Here is a 20,447-nt window from a genome sequence, read left to right on the forward strand (position 1 = left end):
CTTATGCATTATCATTATCAGAGCCCCAGTGTCTCCAGCTCTGCTTATGGTCTTGGCTTGTTCTGTAGACTAGTGTGGGGAATGGGCACATAACTGGAGGTTGCACATGGTGTTGGTGACAGCATAAAAAAAGAGTGTTGATGTCTTAAGTTAGCCCTGCAACACCCACAGCACCCTCCTTCCTCTCCTCTTGTGTGGTTTCTTTTGCCTTTCTGGCTAACCAGAACAGATCCATCTGCTGGTGAAATCATTTATTTTAGTAGGTCATTTAGGAGCTGACTTAAATGATTTATCTCTTCAGAAGAATCAAAAATGAAAGAAGAAAAAGGACATAATTACTGCATATCCTTTTGAACATTGATTTGGGACCAATAAAAGACTCAGGAATGAGGCTGGTGAGCTTTCTGTCAACTGTGTTCACCGAAAGCACTGTATCATTAAAGGACAGTGGTAGTAATTGCTTAGTGCCATTGCTAAGTTGAACTATTAGTCTGTGAATGCTTGTTCCTGTAATTTAATTTTTTAATGTATGAGTTGCTATTCCACTGTGTAGTGTGGAAAGCCATTATTTGTGCAATTTGTCATTGTGGTTAAGAGCATCAAATAACCTGTATCCTTTACCACCAGCAATGCATCTGTTTGGCCTCAACTGGCAGTTGCAGCAAACTGAAAATGATACATTTGAGAATGGAAAAGTGAATTCTGATACTGTGCCAACACATCCTGTAACAGTACCTGCTGCAGAAAATGGTAAGTGAAACAGGCACCAATTTCTGTCCTTTTGGAGCATTTCCTTTTTTTGTGTCTTACATTGCTAGAGTTTAACACTTTTCCTCCAAAACTCTGTGTATTTAATGGAAATACAGAGCATTTCTAAGTAATAGTAATTTTAAATGGATATGTAGATTAAACGGGAGTTGTATTTCAATCGAGAAGAGCACACCGTTCCTCCTGCCTAGCATGGGAAGGGAGTGATGGATCCTGGGTGTTAATGTTGATCTTACTAGGAAAGCTGGCTGTCAACCAAAATTCCTCATGGGAATTTCCAGGTACTATTTGATGAGGATAGGAAAGCTTTCATCACATCCAGAGAAGCAGAACCTCCACTTACTCTAAAATCTGTGATAATGTAATGATTGTTGTAGCGTCCTCAGGGGTAGCAGGATGGTGCTGAGGCTGGCTCAGACCATCCTGCCTGAGGGGCTGGTGTGGCCAAGGTCTTGTGCTGCAGAAATAGCCACAATGAAGTCAGGGAGCCCAGGGTGACAGGATACACTATTTAATAAAGGGGACCTGATACCAAGATTCAATCTTTGCGAGTCCCGAGCTCTGAATATTTTCAGACAAAAGCGTTGCCAGTGACAGGGAGGACATAATCTCTTTTTCTGAAGACTTGGCACCACAAAAGACACCTCAGGGAGGTTTTGCATGTTTTCAAAACTTCTCTCTTAGCTGTGTTTAGAAGGCAACTCATGATCAAGGAGCCTCCTATGGCATGATGACCTCGCCATGGAATGGTTTGTGGGTCTCTCTACAGATGATGATGGGATTTTTTAAATTTCTCTCTGAAATTTAATAGGTCACATATAACATGTTCGTTTGTCTTCTCAAAGTGTCTAGCATGTAATACTGAGTCTAAATCATCCAACCAATATATAAAGTAAGAAAAAAAAAGAAAACAAACAAAACTTTATTAATTTTGCTGTAGGAGCTTTTAAAATACAAACCACATAAAGAGATTATTTTTTATCGACCTTTTTCCATGTTGCCCTTTAAGATTCTCAAAACATTTAAGAGCCTGTGCACTTTTGGCTAACAGAGGCTTTAAAATCAATAGGTTTTGAATGGAAAACTTGATTTAAATGGTTGATGAATGCGGCGTTTGCTTCATTACACAAAAATCCATTTTCCCTTTCACGAGGTAGAGCTGACCTCCTTACCACCGAGGAGGAGGAAGCCTCTGCCAGCAATTGACATCTTGAAAATTTTTCAAGTTATCACAGCTCCAAGTTATAGAAAAGATACAGCTCAGTTCATTCTTTTTGTCATCTTTGTAAGCATAGGAAAATTCTCCAGTATGACGTTTTCTTTTTTCATTTCCTTTACCCTACTGCCTTTTTCTTGAACTTAGATATTCATTATCTCTTTCTGTGTTCTTACTTGTTTTGAAGCTACTGTATGGTTAATGAATATTGATGCTGCAGTGACAGCTCATCATCCCACTGTCTTCTGCTGTCAGTAGCCAATATATTTTTTTGTATAAAGTATATACATGTTTTTGTAAATATTTTATAAATTGTTCTTTTTCACTTGATCATGTTTAATTTTTTTTTACAAATTAAAATCTGTTATACGTTGCCTCAAAAATAAAAGGAAATAACAAGTATATAAAATCCTGGGTTTCCTTCCTTATGCCCCTAAATACTGTACAAGAGAACAGGGTTAATTCCATCCACTGTTAAAATGCTGTCCTCTGCAGAATATGGTAAATGGTCATTTATCAGCATACATCAACACTAAACAACAGACAGACCAGAGAATACACATTTTAAACCACAAAAAGAAGGTTAAGCAGAAGGAAAAGTGTGATGACTAGACGTGAAATTTAAGGAGGGGGGGCCCTGTGCTATCCTACTCATTACTGAAAGCTGTAAGAAGAATCAATAAAGCCTTGACTTGGATACTTGACAGCTGAACAGCTTTCAGTATTGCCCCTCTTTAGTCCCCTGCTAATATCCCAATACTCTGATTGAGATGGGAGAAATTTCCAGTGTTCTATAGGCCAGGCATTTTCCTTGACTCTCATCTAAACTTTGGATAATCCTGTGCCTGCTTTGGTCAGAAAATCATAGTCCACTGTGTCCTAAATCCCAAGTATTCATTTGCAAATTCAGAATTACAGGTATTTTGTGGATGAATTAGCAAAGTTTAAACTTGAAAATGCAACCTTATGAAGAAAATTCAGCTGTGGTTTACCTAGAAACGGTTAGTCATAAATTGACAGTAAAACCGTGTTAAATCGTCCTTAAATGCAAATCGTTTGTTAAGTGAAGCTTGCATCTCTGAACAAGCCTTTTCCAAATGTTTTTTTGTTTGTTTCTTTTGTGAATTTTTTTATCTCTCCCAGTGCTTCTCTCTATATGAACAGTAAACTGCTGGCAACATATCACCTGCTTATCTAGACAGGCATGATTGGGGCTGCATAAAGTGGCACAAGAATGTGCATCTTCTGTGGATATGATTAATTTTATAGGCCATTTCAGTTCTCCAAAGTAATTTGTAAGCCATGCTTAATCAAATACAAACATTTACTTGAGTTGCATCAGTGCTTTATCTGTTTTTATAACTAGGCGATAGAAAAGAAGGGTTAAAAAACAGCTTGTTTAACCATTGTGTTCTAGCAGTTGGTCACATCTTACATGTTACTGGCTTTATTTTATGTCATATAAAATCCGTGTGCAATTCAGAAATACCTTATAATAATATGTGAGTAATTGCACATGATTTTAAAACGCAAGAGGGGAAAAACGTGAATGGGAAAAGGGGCACTTCTTTTGGCTCACTTAGATGCACTTTTTTGAGATTATACTCATTAAAATGTATTATACTTGCTTGAACTTACATGTATTGAGCTTTTTTGTTTTGAGTATCTCATGTTAATTAAAGGTATAGTAACTTCTTACTTAGATGTTATTCTGGGGGTTTTTTTCTAAAAAGGTATGTTTTTAAGGAGGATTTTGATTTCATTTCTTGAAACGGTTGTTGCAGAAGGTTGTATAGCAGATGTCTCACAGAAAAAGATCTCAATACAAGGTTATTCAATGGGATGGGAGAACATGCTATTGACTGTAAATTCAGCCGTGCAATCTAATATTCTAATTAGTACTGCCTTTGAAGGATGGAAAATGGTATTATGTGTGACACTATACAGCAATTATTGTTGAGCATTTTTGTGGTTTGGTTGTGCATTCATTTTTATTGTGTGTTATAGATACTCAGTTATTCACAGTGTATCTTGTGTTTTAATCTATAGAAAGTTTGCAGATAAGGAGAGGGAGTTTGGCTTCATGTCATTTTAGTGATATTTGTGAATTATTTTTCTTGTAAAATAATTAAATACTATTTATTGCTTTAAGTATTTATTTAGCTCAGGATTTTGTGCACCCTAATCTCAGACAGTCAAAATACAGTTTACAAATACTAAATATAACAAATATTTTACCTATTAGTCATAATGTATTGGATTATCAGTATCACAAATGCATCATATAATGATTGCATATAATGATAGTATGTGAATCAGCAAATTAATGTATTTTGTAAATTAAATAATAGTATATCTAGCAACATAAGTATAAATCATGATTTAAATAATATTTACCTATAAATATGTGTGGTTTTACTGTATTTCGGCGAGGATCTGTAAAAGAAGGAATTTTGGGGGTAGAGAAGAAGTATAGTGAAAGAGAACCTATTCAGGAGGCTAGGTATTTTAAAATTTGGTTTCTTATTTGGACTGGTATGTCATTATGGAATTGTATGAATTAACATGAAATTTCATATTTTAATTTAAAATTGTGTTTAAGAACTGTTACTGTTTAGAAAGTGAAAAGGAAATGATGACACTACTAAGATTTTTCTTATGCCTGTTGAGATACAACAGGGAACAAAGAAGAATTGACTCCCTGTTCTTAGGAGGGTGAACAACTAATGACGATTTTGAGAGACGTGGTATGGCATTAAAGGGACATGGCTACAGGATAAAACTACCTCTTTTTTGATGAAAAAAATGGGAGTCTATGGGATCATTATCTGCTAAGGATAAGTGTTGAATCCCAGTAATAGGCATGCCTGGCAAGTTGGTCAAAATGTTTGATAAAGTGCACCTGCTCAAGCTGTCTAGTTCATCTTTTCAGTGATAAGAAGTAGTTGTTTTTCATTTCAAATGTAGAAATAGGGGAAGCTGCAGATCAATACTGCAAACAAGTGTTTATTGTTTAGCGATTACCAGTCATCAGTGTGTGAATTTATATGGCAAAACATGCTTAAATTTGAAGGAAGTGGTAAGAAACAAATGCTTAAATGAACCAAAATAGTGAATACAGATCCATCTTTTAGAATAACATATGAATATTGCGAAAGGTTAAGTCCAAAGTTAGAAAAGCATCAGATTCATCCTGAAAAGTGGAAAAAAAACGGTTTCTCTGAGATCAGATATTTCACTGTCTCTCCTCAGAACACTGATCAATATGATGATCCTGTAAGTGAGACATTTTCAGTGACTGCAACACTGTTGTGGCACAGCACTGATGATGATACAATCCCCCACTCAAGGCCTCTCAGTTGTGCTTCTGTACCTGTTTAATTCAGCAGCAGTCTCTGTTCATCTTGGATGCACAAAAAGTGGCGAGGATCAATCTGTGACCTCACCTGGCATTTCAGATTTTAATCCAGTTTTTTAAAGTCTAAATGTTTGCAAAAAGGTTGTGTCAGTTTTTTCCATCAAATGATGAATAATGTAGAATTTGAACATAAATGACGGGACAGCAACAGAGCATTGTCAGTTCTTCAGAACATTTGTGCACAAACAAGCCAGCATCGATTGAACTTGCTTATCACATTCAGATGGGTTTAGTTCAATCTTTATAATAGACTAGCTGCTGAAAAAAATAATATAAATTGGTAAAAACACAGTGGACTGTAAGGTTGTAACTACAATTCCATTTTTCTTTATATTGTTTTACTCAAGGCTCAGCTTGATGTGCCAGCCACTTAGTGGCATCACTTGTTTGCTCCAGTGTTCGTAAGCAAGTTCTTACACACATCTTTGCATCTTAGTCCAGATTTGACATCACTGATTCCGTCAGATCAAAGTAGGCTTTGACGCTGGCACCAGCTTCCAAGATTGCCTGTTGTCCAGCTGTGCGGCATGGAGTTAGTGCCTAAACATCAAGATCTGAGTCTTTGACCTTAAACAGACTTGATGCAAACTCATCTCAACCATCCCAGATTTTAAAGCTGGGTGGTGACAGTTTGTGCAAACTACTTCTTTAGTGCATCAGTCACAGTAGTTCTGCTTCCTATGAATCTGGCAGGTAGAAAACACTACCACAACTAAACCACTATTTGTTTGTTGATAAGATATGAGAAGGGTTTGTAATCTTCACCAGATTTAGCATGTGCCTGTCCATTACAACCGGGAGGAGTGTGGAGATCTCAGAGCTATCAGAGACCTGTGCTGTCCATAGCATCCGGCCCGGTGCCTTGCAGGGCCATCAACTTGGGCTGGAACAGTTTTACCCCTGAAAGGGGTAAATGAAATTTATTTCACAGTGCTTCACCGGGATGGCACAGAGCCCTGCAGATTGGATGATACTGTTCTGTACTCGAGCTGCAGTATAGATTCAGTCTGTTGCCTGGACTTACCCACTTGAACAAAATGTTTGTTGGGGGTATCTAAACTTTATGACTTTATTTTCCTCTTTTTTAATGCTACAACCTGTAGTCCAGTTTTTCAGTGTTAGTGCTTGACATCATGTGTCTTTTGCATGTTAGCATCTTCTTTGTTTCTTCTGGGCATTTCCAAGCCATCATCACTGGCCTCCTAAAGCTAACTGATAGTTGCACAAATGCTTTACAGAGAGAAATTGTTAATGCCCTTCAGTGCTATGTTCTTTTTCCTAGTAGTTGCCCTGCAGGATAGATACATATTCATGATATAGAAAATAGTGAAAGTACCAGACTTTGACACACCATTATACATTTTATTCAGGAGACGGTGTGGACAAGGAGGTGATAACAAGCTCAGGGCTGAGGCTAGGGAGTGCAGAGGATGTAGTCAGTATGGGGAGCAAAGGCATAGGGACATGGGCACAGTGGAACAAGAAACATGGCCCTTTTGGGGGAGCAATGCAAAAACAAAGAGTAGGAACCCAGAGCTGTAGACATTGTTAATATTGTATGAATGCTCTGATATTTAATGTAGAAAAGACTGTGTATTGGTTCTCTCAACTGCTTATGTTTATGTGTCTATTCTTAAAATCTGTATGCTGCATTTCCCTTTACCTTAAATTCTTTTAGTGTGACACTTTATGCTGGAAAATGCCTGCCTTTTGGGAAGAAAATTAGTAGTTTAATGTAGATCCTAAAACAGTTTCTGTAATACTAGTGCTTAGGGAAGTTACAGTACTTTTACTTGTTATGTATTTGTAGTATCTTTGCCTTTTTATTTCCAAATCAGTGAATTCCCCGTAATCTTGCATTCAGAAAGATTGCCAGGTAACATTTTATCTGAGATAATTCTAAATATTTGACAGTTTCTATGAAGGATAATTGAAAACAAGAAAGGAATACTAATTTTTGATCTCTTATTATCTTAACCCGTCAGGAAAATTAGGGGGATTTGCACAAGAAAACAACACTATAGATTCTGGAGAACTTGATATAGGCCGAAGAGCGATACAAGAAGTTCCCCCTGGAATTTTTTGGAGATCACAACTCTTCATTGATCAGCCACAATTTCTAAAATTCAATATATCCCTTCAGAAAGATGCATTGATTGGAGTATATGGCCGAAAAGGCTTACCACCTTCACACACTCAGGTGAGAATTGCTTGCATTAAAAGGAGGACATATTACTGAAAACTGTGAGCATGTGTCTTTTGTATATTTTTTCTTTCTCAGGATTATATCCTTTTCTGTTTTGCTGATTTTTATTTTTACTTTTTATACTTTATTGATCTCATGTGATGTCCAAAACATTTATAATACTGTAAGTTATGGGATCTAAAATAGGGAGGGTATTCTTATTTCTGAGCTGTTCTGAATATTGAGCAATGTAGATGCTTTAGATACAAAGTTGGTTCCTGCAGACTTTATAGGTACTTTTTTAGTTCTGTGGTATATAGATATATCTTTAAAAACCTAAGCAAAATAATACAGCATCTTATGGGCACATGTGTGGTCAAGAGTGCCTGTCAAAAACCACATTACTCAAGTTTCCAAGCAAGAAGATAATAGTTTTTTAAGGAAGTTTCAGTTTGTTCTACAAGCAAATGCTACAGTAGTTACACTAAATAAATACATAGAAGAAAAAATAAGTAATATGTGACTACAAAGATACAGTGAACTGGTGTTGTAAAAGTTTCAGTCATCTAGTGTCTTAAAACTTTGTTCTTAAGTGTTCCAGTGGATTTATTCTGCTCCACCCCTCAAAAGGTTTGTAATAACACCTTTTATTGTATATGGTCATGCTTTTGCCTAGTAACAAAGAAACACTTTTAATCCATAGTTATAGAAAAGTTAAAGTATAAAAGAATGGTCTTCTGGATCAACAGGAAAAAGGGAGAATCATTCTTTTTAGAATCAATTGTATTCAGATTTTATTTTTGAGATCCTCCAAGTTTACATTTCTTTCAGCTCAATATTAGTCCAAGTGCTGGCTCAGAACCATTTTTTCACCTGAAATGGGAGTTGAGCTCATGCTCTTGTACCCCATTTAGAGAATTATGCAATGTCTTACTGATTTTTTTTTTTTTTTAAAGTGTATGGATTTGCCCTGGACACAACTCTAAGTATAGCAACCTAATGGTATAGTTGGAATGAAGCTTGACTGATTATGCCAGATAGGCAGTTACAACAGCAAATCCATAATTGCAAAATTCAAGTATTTTATTTTAAACCTGCATTTTTTTTTAATTTGGTTTGCATGCCACTGCACTATTTAAATTTATTTTGTTTTTTCTTCAGGCATAACTTCTAAAAGACCTAGAACATAGAAATATTGCTAATTATATCATCTATTTAGTCACAAACCACAGAGGAAAAATTAGGGTCAGCAAAGGAGTTTCATGCAGCTAAAATCACAGAATGTTACATTAGCTTTATTTTTTATTTTAGTTTCCATCTGCTGAACTCAGAAAATGCACTTACGTTTATTTAAAAATTTGATCCTCATAAAAATGATTAAATGGATTTTCTTCAGACATTCACATATGAACACCCACCCTCAGGCTGACAACAAGCACAAGAAATTCTAGCTCAAAGAAAACTGATTCAGAAAGTTACCAGCCATTGGAAATAGGGGGTTGGAATACAAATGCCATCTCAGTGATAACAATAATAACAGGAGCTAGGGGAATACATGTGTGGCAAGAATGAATAAAAATGAAGAAGCTGATCTGGACTGTGCACTTGTACGAGAAGTTGTGCAAGTAGATATGTATATGAAAATTGATCCTTACTTGATTCCTTATCCTGGCAAAAGATTGAAATAGGGGTACCCTTTATCCAAAAACTCGGGAAAAGGAGATAGCTAAATCTATTGCCCATCATCTGTGTTACACAGACTCCTTTCCATTTGGATTCCCACAGCCCAAGTACTTAACCTGTGTTTAAGTATGATACAACAGAAAGAATCATATGTGAATCCTGCTATTGTATCTTCTCTAGTGTCTGTGACATTTTTGATATATTGTTCCTAGGATATAGGTCAAGCTCTCTTGTCCTATTTCTGCCTGGCATATAATTAGAGTATTTTTTACAAACCATTTGGCTGACGCTTGATACCTTAAAAAATTAGGCATGCTTACATATCAGCCCTAGTGAACTTCTAGGGCTGCTGAAGATTCCCAAGGGTGTGGGGTTGTCAGAATGTTTACATGGCCTTGAACCCGGTGATGTCTGGTTTAGGTGCCTGAGATAAAGGATATACGTAATCTCCTAAAAATGCAGTTCCAGTGAGTGGCTGGGGTTTTTTTGGGAATGTGCTCCTGCACATGAGGGAAAAAAATGGAGAAAAATATTTCTCAACAGTTTAGGCCTTTCTGCAACAAAGTCCTAATCAAAGGTGTACTCGTTTTGTACATGTATTTGTAAATACATGTTTTACCAAAGTAGTTTATATAAACAAAATAAGGCATTTAGGCAAAAGGACTTGTAATGAAGTAGAACATTGAGAGGTTTGCAAGCATAGATCTGTCTACTGTTTTCTTATTTCCCCTAACCTTTATGGCTTGTACTGAAACAATTTCTTAACCGCAAGCCAGGCATAGTTGGCCATGGCAGACTAACAGCTAATTCTGGGCTTCAGTGCATCCTTCCCTTGGACAAGGCAGCTTACTCACATAATTTCAAGTGTCATAGGAGCATAGTAGAAAAACACACGAATGTCCACTGATGTCTGATCAAGGGCCCATCTAGCCCAGCATTCTGTCTGTGATGGTGGCCATTAGCAGATGTGTGGAGATGAATGTAGCAGCAGACAGATTTGTAGTTACTCTTCCTGTAATATGCTCCTGGCCTCCAGCATTTTAAGGCTGAAGAACTTCCTGAGTCAAAGGTACTGTCTTTGTATTTTACAGCCTTAATAAATTCTTTTTTCGGTGAATTTGAGTAGTTTTCTCTGAACCTATGGAAGCTTTTAGCATCTGTGACATCTGCAGCAAGGAGTTTCACAGCTTAACTACACATCTCACACTATACTCAGTGTGTTTTGAGGCAGCTTCCTGTTAGCTTTAGTTTGACACCGTGTTGGTAGTGTTTTGGAAGAAGCAGTGGAGAGCTTCTCACCAATTTCTTCTCCATACCACCCTTAATTTATAGATCTCTAGTGTCCTAAATGAGTTGTATTTTTTCCAGTCTGTTTCATCATTCTTTTTACGAAAGCTTCTGCAATCCTTTGATCATCCTTGTCCTTTCCTGAATGTTTTACTACAGCCTTTTCAAGATGGGGAGACCAGAACAGCACAGAATGTAGCAGATGTTTAACTGGGATGGTTTCATACAATGCCTTGATGATGTCTGCTTTTTTTTTTTTTAATTGTAAAACTGATATTTCCATAGATCTGTCTGCCGTAGCTCCAAGATCTCATCCCAGAATGATAAAAGTTGGCTCAGAGCCCATCTCTGGATGTGTAAAGCTAGTGTTGTTTCATGAGGACTTTGAAAAGTAGGATCTCACCCATATATATCACTTCATGTCTGTATCTCTTGAATGCTATCTGCCCTTATCTCCTAGTCACAGCGTGACAAGTGCTAATAACAAATTTATGCAAATGAGCAACTGCTGCCTGTTTCTCAAACTTCAGTTTGAATTTTCAGATCTTATGTTAAATAATAGGGAACTGATTACTACCTGCACTCTACCAGCATTCGTAAAGTTTCCTTATCAGCCGTCTCCCCCTTTGTTCATGTGCCTATGATACCCTACATGTGTAACCACACACCACCATCTTCTTTAGCTCCCTCCTTACAGCTTCAGTGTTTCTATGGATCTCTGCCTTCTCTCCATGTCACCTTTGGCTATAATGCAAAACTTGTGTGTTGCATTCACCACCTTGTTCTCCACTTCTCTGCTGGACCCTCTGCCTGCTTATCCACCTCTTTTTCGTATACATTTAAAACCAAACAGTGAGTAAGAGGAAACTGGAGTCTATCTTTCCATAGCTGTACAACTGTGGTGCCAATTATCCTGCCACTGTAGTGAACATAATAGAAGTATGATAGAAATTAGTTTAGGAGAGATCTCAAGAAGTCTTTTACTTTACACCCTTGTCTTGAAGCAAGATTGACTGTATCTAAACCATTTCTATTAGTTGCTTAGCATTTCATTGTAAAATAACAACAGAATGCAGAAATTTAACTCTCCTTCTGACCCATCATTCAAAATAATAGGCATACAGCATGTAGGAAATTATTTGATATATTGTAATCAGGACAGAATTTTTGCTTGTGTTTAGGCACCAGAATCATTCTCAAGCACAGCCACTATGTGTGTGTCACAGACCAATGTGAGATGCATACTTCTCTCTTTCTGGGGAATCATAAATAAATCAACCAGAAATAATTGACAGTGGCTGTCCATTCAAAACCCAGTCAATGCAAGCCTGAAAGTCTTTGTGACACCTTCTAAAAATGTCAGTTCCATTGCAGCCAGAGAATCAATATGTTTATTTAAAGAGACTTTAAGAATAAAAAAAGGACTTTAGTTTAAAGTAAAACTGAATGGAGTGGTAGAACAAACCAGTGTGTTTAGACTCAATATAAAGATAATTCATTTATCTTCACAGAAAGAAAATAAATTTGGTATGTTTTTTGCTTATGAAGATAATTGTTTTTCCAGTCTGTTTCTGTTATCGTGTCCTAAATATTAAAAAAAACCCTAGCCTTTAAAAGGGTTAAGATCAATTATTGTTTTTTACTGGAGGACAGACTGAACAGTAAATTCCCCTCTGTATGACTTTTAAAATGCAGTCTAAAATGGTGTTCTGATAACAGCATATGTCCTTATTACATTACAAATACAAAATCATTAATTGTACCATGCTCGTCAGTATACTCTTTGTGGTCAATCAAGCAGTGTAATCACTTGTTCCTGTAACAAAAATTGGTTTTAATCTGAAATTCTCCTTCTACAAAAAATGATCCTCTACAGTATACAAATTACAAAGTTGGTCCTAATGTCCATAAATCACTTGTTAAACATTAGAACTCCCCGAATTTTCTCCTTTTTAAAATATTAGTGAAAAACACAACCAGAAAAAAGTGTTCTTGAGTGAGGCAGGAGGAAAAAAAACAACTAAAACTGTTTTTCTCTCTCACACAAAATAAGATAAATATTTAATTCTCTGACAAATGAGAATGTTGAATGGTTCTGAATAATTGGTGCTTTCCCAAAACGCTTGCATTCATTTTCATGTGATGTAGCACGTACATTCAGAGTGACAGCATACCAGGGTACCAGCTTCTGCACGTCCTCATCACATTATGTTCTATTCTGTTGGTTCAGACATAGCTGGAAAAGTGTCTCAGGTGTTGATAGAGGCATATTAACTATACATTGCCTTCACATCCCGACTGGTAAGAAGATAATTCTGATTACTGGGGAGGAACTTTCTTACAATAGCAGTGAATTTTGGCCTTCAATTTCAAGAGTAGAACATAAGTACTAAACCCTTGTTCCAGGACAAAGGCTATCATGTTTTCATTTTGTACTGGGAGCACTTTCTGAAGGTCACAACTCAGGAGTGTAAAACCACTGATTCTCTGGTTCTGGTAACTGATGTTACCCTAGCTCAGGTGAATCAGCAGTTTCACATACTTTAATAAGCCCTGGATGTAATTCCATTTGAAAGAGATCTCAAATGTGTGGGAGGATCAAAGGTTTACATGTTACAGTGCACTTCATACAATAAACATGTGTCAGAGAAGTGAAACTCTGAACAGATTTGGCAGGAAAAGCAGAGACTCTCTACCACAAGCAAGAATGCTCTTTAATTTTCCTACCTGTTTAATTTCGCTATATACACGTTGATATTTACATGATAAATGTGCAGAAGACATCTTTCAAGCCATGAGAGCAGACTCCCAGGTAGCATAAATAAGTGCAAGGCAGGGAGCAGATTTAACCCTCCAGGTGTTATTCTAGCCCTAATAAGAATAGCATGCACGAAACCTTGTGTGGTGGTTTGCTGCTTGTATCAGCTGAGATGCCGCTACATATTTGCAATCCCCACTGATCATAAAATCATAGAATCATTTAGGTTGGATGATGGCTGTTAACAATCTGATGGTTGTTAGCAAAACAATATGTGCCGTCCATTGGCCTGAGGTACCATAGCTTTTGCCAGTTTATCATTTTCAACAGTTGCAATGTTTGATGCTTTCCATCTCCTCTTTTGGGCTTCTGTGATAGGAAGCTAAGCTCTTGCTCTCCTTCCTCTAGAACTCCAGAATGTCTGAAAGGGGGAATTGAACAATTTAATCCTTCATCTGAAACTAAATGAAAAGCAAAGTAGGTTATTGGTGTTGTATATTATTGTAAACCTATATGCATATAACACACTTTGAAAGTTAGCTCTCACCTGTAATTCAGGTGGCAGTCATGACTGCAGATTCATTTCAACTGCTGTTTCTTCCCTCAGTGTATGTAATAGGTTCACGGGCCACTAGTCACCAAAAAAGCTACTCTAATAAGTGTGAGGATTAGTTGCATTTTTGTTTGTAGTCTTAGCAAGGGGAAAAGAACTAAGCAAGGGTCAGTTTCAGCTCCTGCTTCCCTGCTCAAAAGGAGACTCTTGGTCAAAATACAGGCATTTTGTCAGGATGTTGCGGGGAAGCTGGCTATGCCGTGGGTCATCCCATGACTTGTCAAGCTGCTGTCTCTTCCTCCCTGCAGTACGACTTTGTGGAGCTCCTGGATGGCAGCCGGCTGATTGCGAGGGAGCAACGCAACCTGCTGGAATCGGAGCGAGCAGGGCGGCAGGCGAGGTCTGTCAGTCTCCATGAGGCAGGTTTTATCCAGTATTTGGATTCTGGCATCTGGCACCTGGCCTTTTATAACGATGGGAAAAATGCGGAGCAGGTGTCTTTTAATACCATAATTATAGGTAAGCATAATCTTCAAAGCTCTTACCAAACGCTAGGCTCTGGTTAGGTTTTTAGGAATACTAAGATAAGTTTTCATAGTTAAATGATCTAACTTTTTTTCACAGGTTTTCCATTCATGGTGTTTCTTTTGCTGCTCAGAACAAAATGCAAAATATCTGTTTTAATTACTTGTTCTAAGGTATAAGGAGTATGCCTTCTTGTAGAACAGTACTTGAAAGGAAGACACTGTTTTGAAGTATTTGTGAAATGGCACAGGGCTGAATTTTAAGTATGGAGCTCATACGGTTTTACCGTTATAATTTGAGCCTTTTTGGTGGAATGTAGTGTCCTAAGATACTAGAGGTATTGGCAATAGAAAATCACAGCTATTCGTGCTCTTCAAACAAATAAAATGTAAACACTTCTCTTGGAGCAAGAGCACACTGTCAGTTAGTAGTGGTTCAAATGATAGGTACTTCATGTGGTGGGCGTCTGTGAATTATCCTTTGATTTCTTCCCTTTAGAGTCTGTGGTGGAATGCCCCCGAAATTGCCATGGTAACGGCGAATGTGTTTCTGGATCCTGCCATTGTTTTCCTGGGTTTCTGGGCCCGGATTGTTCAAGAGGTAAATCAACCCAATTCTTTTCTCAAGTCAATTTAAGCAAGCATGAAGACAAATACCTCGGGAAAGCAACTGGCATGTGACTTGCTTCTTAGATAGTTTTCTTTATAAACCTTTGGTGAAGAACTTGGTTTTCATTTTTCTGCCATGTTTTATTTCACAGCAGCCTGCCCAGTGCTGTGTAGTGGCAATGGTCAGTACTCCAAAGGACGCTGCCTGTGTTACAGCGGCTGGAAGGGCACCGAGTGTGACGTGCCTACAACTCAGTGCATCGATCCCCAGTGTGGGGGCCGGGGCATTTGCATCATGGGCTCTTGTGCCTGCAACTCTGGATACAAAGGAGAAAACTGTGAAGAAGGTAAAGGAGTAAATATTTGCCCCAGCACCTGCTGCTGTTTGTCGGGTTTCCAGCTGGCACATCCAGCTCTTAACAATTTTGCTAGGTGTAGATCATACACATTAATGGTGTTTCTTCAAAAATCAGTTTAGAATACTAAAAATCTAGTCTGGGAATTATTAGTATCACTGAATTCTACAGAATTATTATACTTTGTTATCAAGTAACCAGTGGGAAAATTTTTAATAATGTGTGATATCTTTTTGCTTGCCAGGTTTATTTGTTTTTTTGGGGTTTTTTTCTGGCTGAGGTCAGCTGAGAAGAAAGCACACAAAAAATAGATGTTGGGATACAGGAAGACTTACTGAATTTTCACAGTATAGAATAAATCATTAATGTATTGCATTTGTTAGTGATCTTTTCCACCAACCACATTGTGGAAAGTGCTGATTCAAATGCATCAGAGTGAAAAATGATGCGTCAGTTTTGTATTCCAGAGATGTGCATAATAATATTCGTTCTGGTGTGCTGCAAAATGCAGTTCATTTTCCATTCTAATTTTTTAGGGAGTAAAAAGCGCCATTTTCTTCCTCAATCAAATTGATTTTATTGATCTCCACGTACAAAGTAATGCAATTAAGTCTCTGGAATTAAATTTTCAGACCATTGACCCTACAAGTGTAACATTTTATTGAGTCAAATTGCTAAATTAAATCTCGTCATCTAAAGCACATTAAAGTGAATTAAGACAGATAGACAGTCTGCAACTCATTTATTTCTGAAATAAGTTGAGGGTCCTATACAGCTGTCAAAACTCAGTAGTGGTGGATCAGGTCAGTTGATACCAAGTGCTGCAGGGAATCCAGTACTTGTTACATTGTGATTAGGCAGAACAGAGATCAGTTGCCCAAGACCCCAAGCCAATCTTCTTGTTATTCGGGAAAATTAGCAAACCTTGACAGGTTCTCCATTAACTCAGTGGTAGCCTGTAAATGTCTTGATGTCAGTTACATGCACACACAAATTTCATAATACCAGAAGATGATGTGGAAGTGAAGTGTTTTTATGAAGAAAATTGTTGCTGAGAAACTCATGACGATAAAGAGTGATTTACCTTGTAGCCAGGGAAGGGAGGCTGGCACCAAGATACCTTGGTCTGTTCTGGTTTTTTCCTCACTCGTCGCAGAAACAAAGGTGAACCTCTCAGCTTCAACCTACTAATGTTTACTTTTAAGATGAGTGCCACGCCGCCTGTTTCACAAGTTCTTAAAATGTGGATTAAGCCCAAAATTGTCGTGAGCATCTAGGGGTCGATTACTGTTGCTAGGAATGACAAGTTTAAGCTGGCCTTTCTCATTTTCCCGCAGCGGATTGCTTGGACCCAGCCTGCTCCAGCCACGGCATGTGCATCCACGGCGAGTGCCACTGCAACCCGGGTTGGGGCGGCAACAACTGTGAAATCCTGAAGACAATGTGCCCTGACCAGTGCTCTGGCCATGGCACCTACCTTCAAGAGAGTGGTACCTGCACCTGTGACCCCAACTGGACAGGTCCAGATTGCTCCAATGGTAAGGGTTAAAACCACTCGCATTCTGTAAAAAGATGATGTCTTGAATAGCAGCATTTTTATGACATCATTGTGTTAGGACCTGACTTGCTGAGCTGATGGAAGTCTTTGAGTTGACTTCAGCATGAACTGTGAATTGATTCAAAGGTTCAAAATAATTGATGAATTTGGAGTATTTGAAAATCAATGTATTCGTTGATATCTTTCAGCTGCCTTCACCTGGTAGCTTCAGGTACTTCACATGCAAGTACAGAATGTTCGTTGTATAGTATGTGGATCTGAGTATCATCTTACCTAATACATCTGTTTAGAAACTTAAAACTACACTAGTGAAACTAGACACAGCCACATTTTAAAAATCTAACTGGAGGTATTTTTCTTGAAAAACAGACAGCATTCCAGTTTGAAGGCAAAGGAAATGCAAGAATGAATCCTAGAGATCTTTTGAGGAAGGACGCAGGCTGCTAGGGTGGAAGGAGTTTGTCGGAGTGAAGAAGCAAAGGGATTTCTTAAAGTCTGAAACTGACCTTATAAAAACCATAGTCTGAGCTTAGAAACAAAAGGAGAAAATGACTGGAGGTACTATCACAGAGAGCAGAATCTAAATATTTATAAAGTATGACAGCAGCCTTTTGACAAATAGGAGTTTTTAGAATATTGTTTGGTAGCCACATATCAAAAGAGAAATCGTGTCTAACTGTGAGACATATATTTGTCTAAAACAGTTCATCTAACAGCTCAGATGATTTTTGTTAATGAAAACTGAACACATGGGCTAGCTGGGTTTATGCCAGCTTATGAATAAATATAACTTTTTCATGAGGAACCATCTTTTTAAAACAAATGTACTTCCTGACCAGGATCTGTGATACTCCATAATGTTTTATGCATTCGAGAGTGATAGAACAGGGTTCCAAACATTCAAGAAAAAACGACAGAGAGAAGAAAGTGTTGTCTTCTGTTAAATTTGTTTAGAAGAAAAAATTCTTCTCTGAACATTTCTAGAACTAAAAATGGCTATTTGTGAGAGACCATTTCTAGTTCTCAGGCAAAACATAGATCCTCTACTTCTTGACACAACGTCCTCTACACTATTTTTGATGATTCAGTTATGCTCCATCTTTTACTTATGTTTCAATGAATGATTGGTCGTTAAAATAACGTAAAATGTTTCTGAACTTCTCAAATATTTCAAAAGTGTCAAACTCACTAAAGGACTTTATAAAAATACCCACAAATTATTTGCTAGTGTCATGCAAAATGACCTTCAGAGTGGTACACTAAAAAAGTAAATCTTACTCATAAACATTTTGTTAAGCGGCTAGAAGAAAAAAAGAATGAGTTATTTCCATTAGAGGAGTTTATAGCTTTGAAATCAGCAGAGCTTTCCTCTATCTTCATCAGCAGTTTGTCCGTTAATTAGCCCTTCAATTCCACTTCAATTAAATTAACTCTAATTAATAAGTTCATTACAAAGATTGACGCACCTTGCTCAAAGCTAGTGTGCTAAAGGCTGATAAACACCTTCACCCTAATGAAAAATTGATTAGATTCACAAGAAATAAACCTTTCTTTCTTGGAGCTGCGTTGACGTTTTGTGACTCTGAAGTTAATCAAACCATCTTGCATCTCTTAATCAAAAATTTAATTCAAAGTAGATATAAAATGCTGTATCATAAAAAAACAAAAAAAAAAAAAAAAAAAAGGAGGGGGAATTACAGCTGTCTTTCACCATAAAGGTTTGGGGCTGTTTCTTATGGGAAATGTCACAGCTCCTTGATACAGTGTTTAATGTTCCACAACACTTTGAGACAGAGGGTTATACTCTATGGAAGAAGAAAAACACTGTTGAGTGGGAAACTAGAAACCTTTCTGGCACTGAATGCTTCTTTCTTTTGCTGATGAAAAAATTTTCAGTCTTTTATTACTAAGTGGTTTGTTGTCTTTCACAGTAAAACAAAAACTAAATACAGTACTTCTGTGAACCAGTACATGGTTACATACAGCCAGCTGTATGCCAAGGAACTGAAGTCCCTCAGGCTGTATTGTATCTCCTCTTGGTTTTCTGTTGTCTGCTTAGCAGAAGTAAAGTTTGCTGGAGTCTGACTAAATGAACCAAAACTGTAAATGCAAAATCTGGCAGTCTAAATTATCATCTTGTATTAGCTGAGACTTAACATACTTTGTTTGGCCTCTGACTACCTTTGGCTGTTAACGTATTTTTCAATTATTCTATCAGTTACAAGATCCTGTTACTATATGTAAATGACAAGTTAAATTGCTGTATGTTGATTTATTTTTTTAACAATCTATTATTTAAAGCAGACTGTTCATAGCTGTCACTGATACAAATTTACAGAGAGTAAAAGAGAATCATCTTTTATATTTAACAGATGTGTCAGTATGTCAGCTTAGTACTAATTTGTCTCACTAAGTCTGATTCTTTATAATGAAAAAATGTGTCAGAAATGGCAGATTTTTGCTTTGAAAGAAAACAGGGAGCAGGGTAGGGAGGGGAAACCTTGTTAAAACGAACTTTCATTAATACTAGGTTTTCACTCACAACACACAATGACCTAGGTATATGGCACATTTAGTCACTAGGAGTACCCTTAAGTTCTAGTAGGTCTGAGTGCTATATAATCTAAGGTACAAAAGGTTACTCTTAAAACATATGTGATCACAAAAAATATGAATGAAAATTACTGAAAGCTAACAGAAGAGCTGTGGACACTTAAGTGCCGCTAAGTCTGATGGATAAACTAAATGAGCATTAGCACAGAGGTAAAACTCTACTCCATATGCGGTTGGGTCCTACCTGAAAATGCCTTTCACAGTAAATTCCTTTGATATAATTTTCAGAGATTTTGCCTTTCTTATTCTTCACATGTTGAATTAAAATGTAGTGCTCCTAATTAATGCATACCCTCTCTCTCCTGTGTGCACTCTCTGCCTCCTTTTCTCCCCCTCTCTCCCCTCAAATCCAGAAATCTGTTCAGTGGACTGCGGCACGCATGGTGTGTGCATGGGTGGCACGTGTCGCTGCGAGGAAGGCTGGACGGGCACAGCCTGCAACCAGAGAGCCTGCCATCCCCGCTGCGCGGAGCACGGCACCTGTAAAGACGGGAAGTGTGAATGTAGCCAGGGATGGAACGGAGAGCACTGTACCATTGGTAGGCTGGCTATGCTTTCCCCTGTCTCCGCTGCAAAATTCAAACAGCTGGCGCTGCTGGCGCTGCTGGCTGCATCTGAATAAGAAGTGTATTACTTTGAAGCTTGTTTCTTCAAACAGAATATTTGCACGTGTCAGTCTCTGTAAAGGAGTTGATGCTTTCAGAAAGGAAACGGTTATATAATGGCTCATCAGTTCTTTATACCCGGTTTGCCATGAAAAGAAGGTGGAAGAATTTCCTTTTCAATCTTTTTAACTGCCTTTTGCTGAGGGGGAGGTTACTTTTGTTTTAAACTGTAAATATATTGTTGGATTTTTACTTTTCTATTTTTATGCGATAGCTTTATGTCTTTTGGAAATTAAGCTTCCTATTGTTTTTCT

At 37.6% G+C, this 20,447-nt stretch overlaps 1 protein-coding gene across 13 annotated transcripts in view; it reads left to right on the top strand.

The window, feature by feature from the left end:
* The window catches only part of TENM3 (teneurin transmembrane protein 3), a 419,436-nt gene that overhangs the window by 319,122 nt on the left and 79,867 nt on the right, over positions 1-20,447 (top strand). For all 13 annotated transcript variants that reach the window (XM_074905787.1, XM_074905788.1, XM_074905789.1 and 10 more), the window contains 7 exons: positions 628-750; positions 7,388-7,602; positions 14,177-14,387; positions 14,892-14,993; positions 15,154-15,348; positions 16,695-16,895; positions 19,882-20,067. In XM_074905787.1, the coding sequence (XP_074761888.1) occupies positions 628-750; positions 7,388-7,602; positions 14,177-14,387; positions 14,892-14,993; positions 15,154-15,348; positions 16,695-16,895; positions 19,882-20,067 (1,233 nt within the window). The remainder of the gene's footprint in view (positions 1-627; positions 751-7,387; positions 7,603-14,176; positions 14,388-14,891; positions 14,994-15,153; positions 15,349-16,694; positions 16,896-19,881; positions 20,068-20,447) is intronic.

This window comes from Athene noctua, chromosome 4 (assembly GCF_965140245.1).
Source record: "Athene noctua chromosome 4, bAthNoc1.hap1.1, whole genome shotgun sequence".
In the NCBI taxonomy this organism is placed as follows: domain Eukaryota; kingdom Metazoa; phylum Chordata; class Aves; order Strigiformes; family Strigidae; genus Athene; species Athene noctua.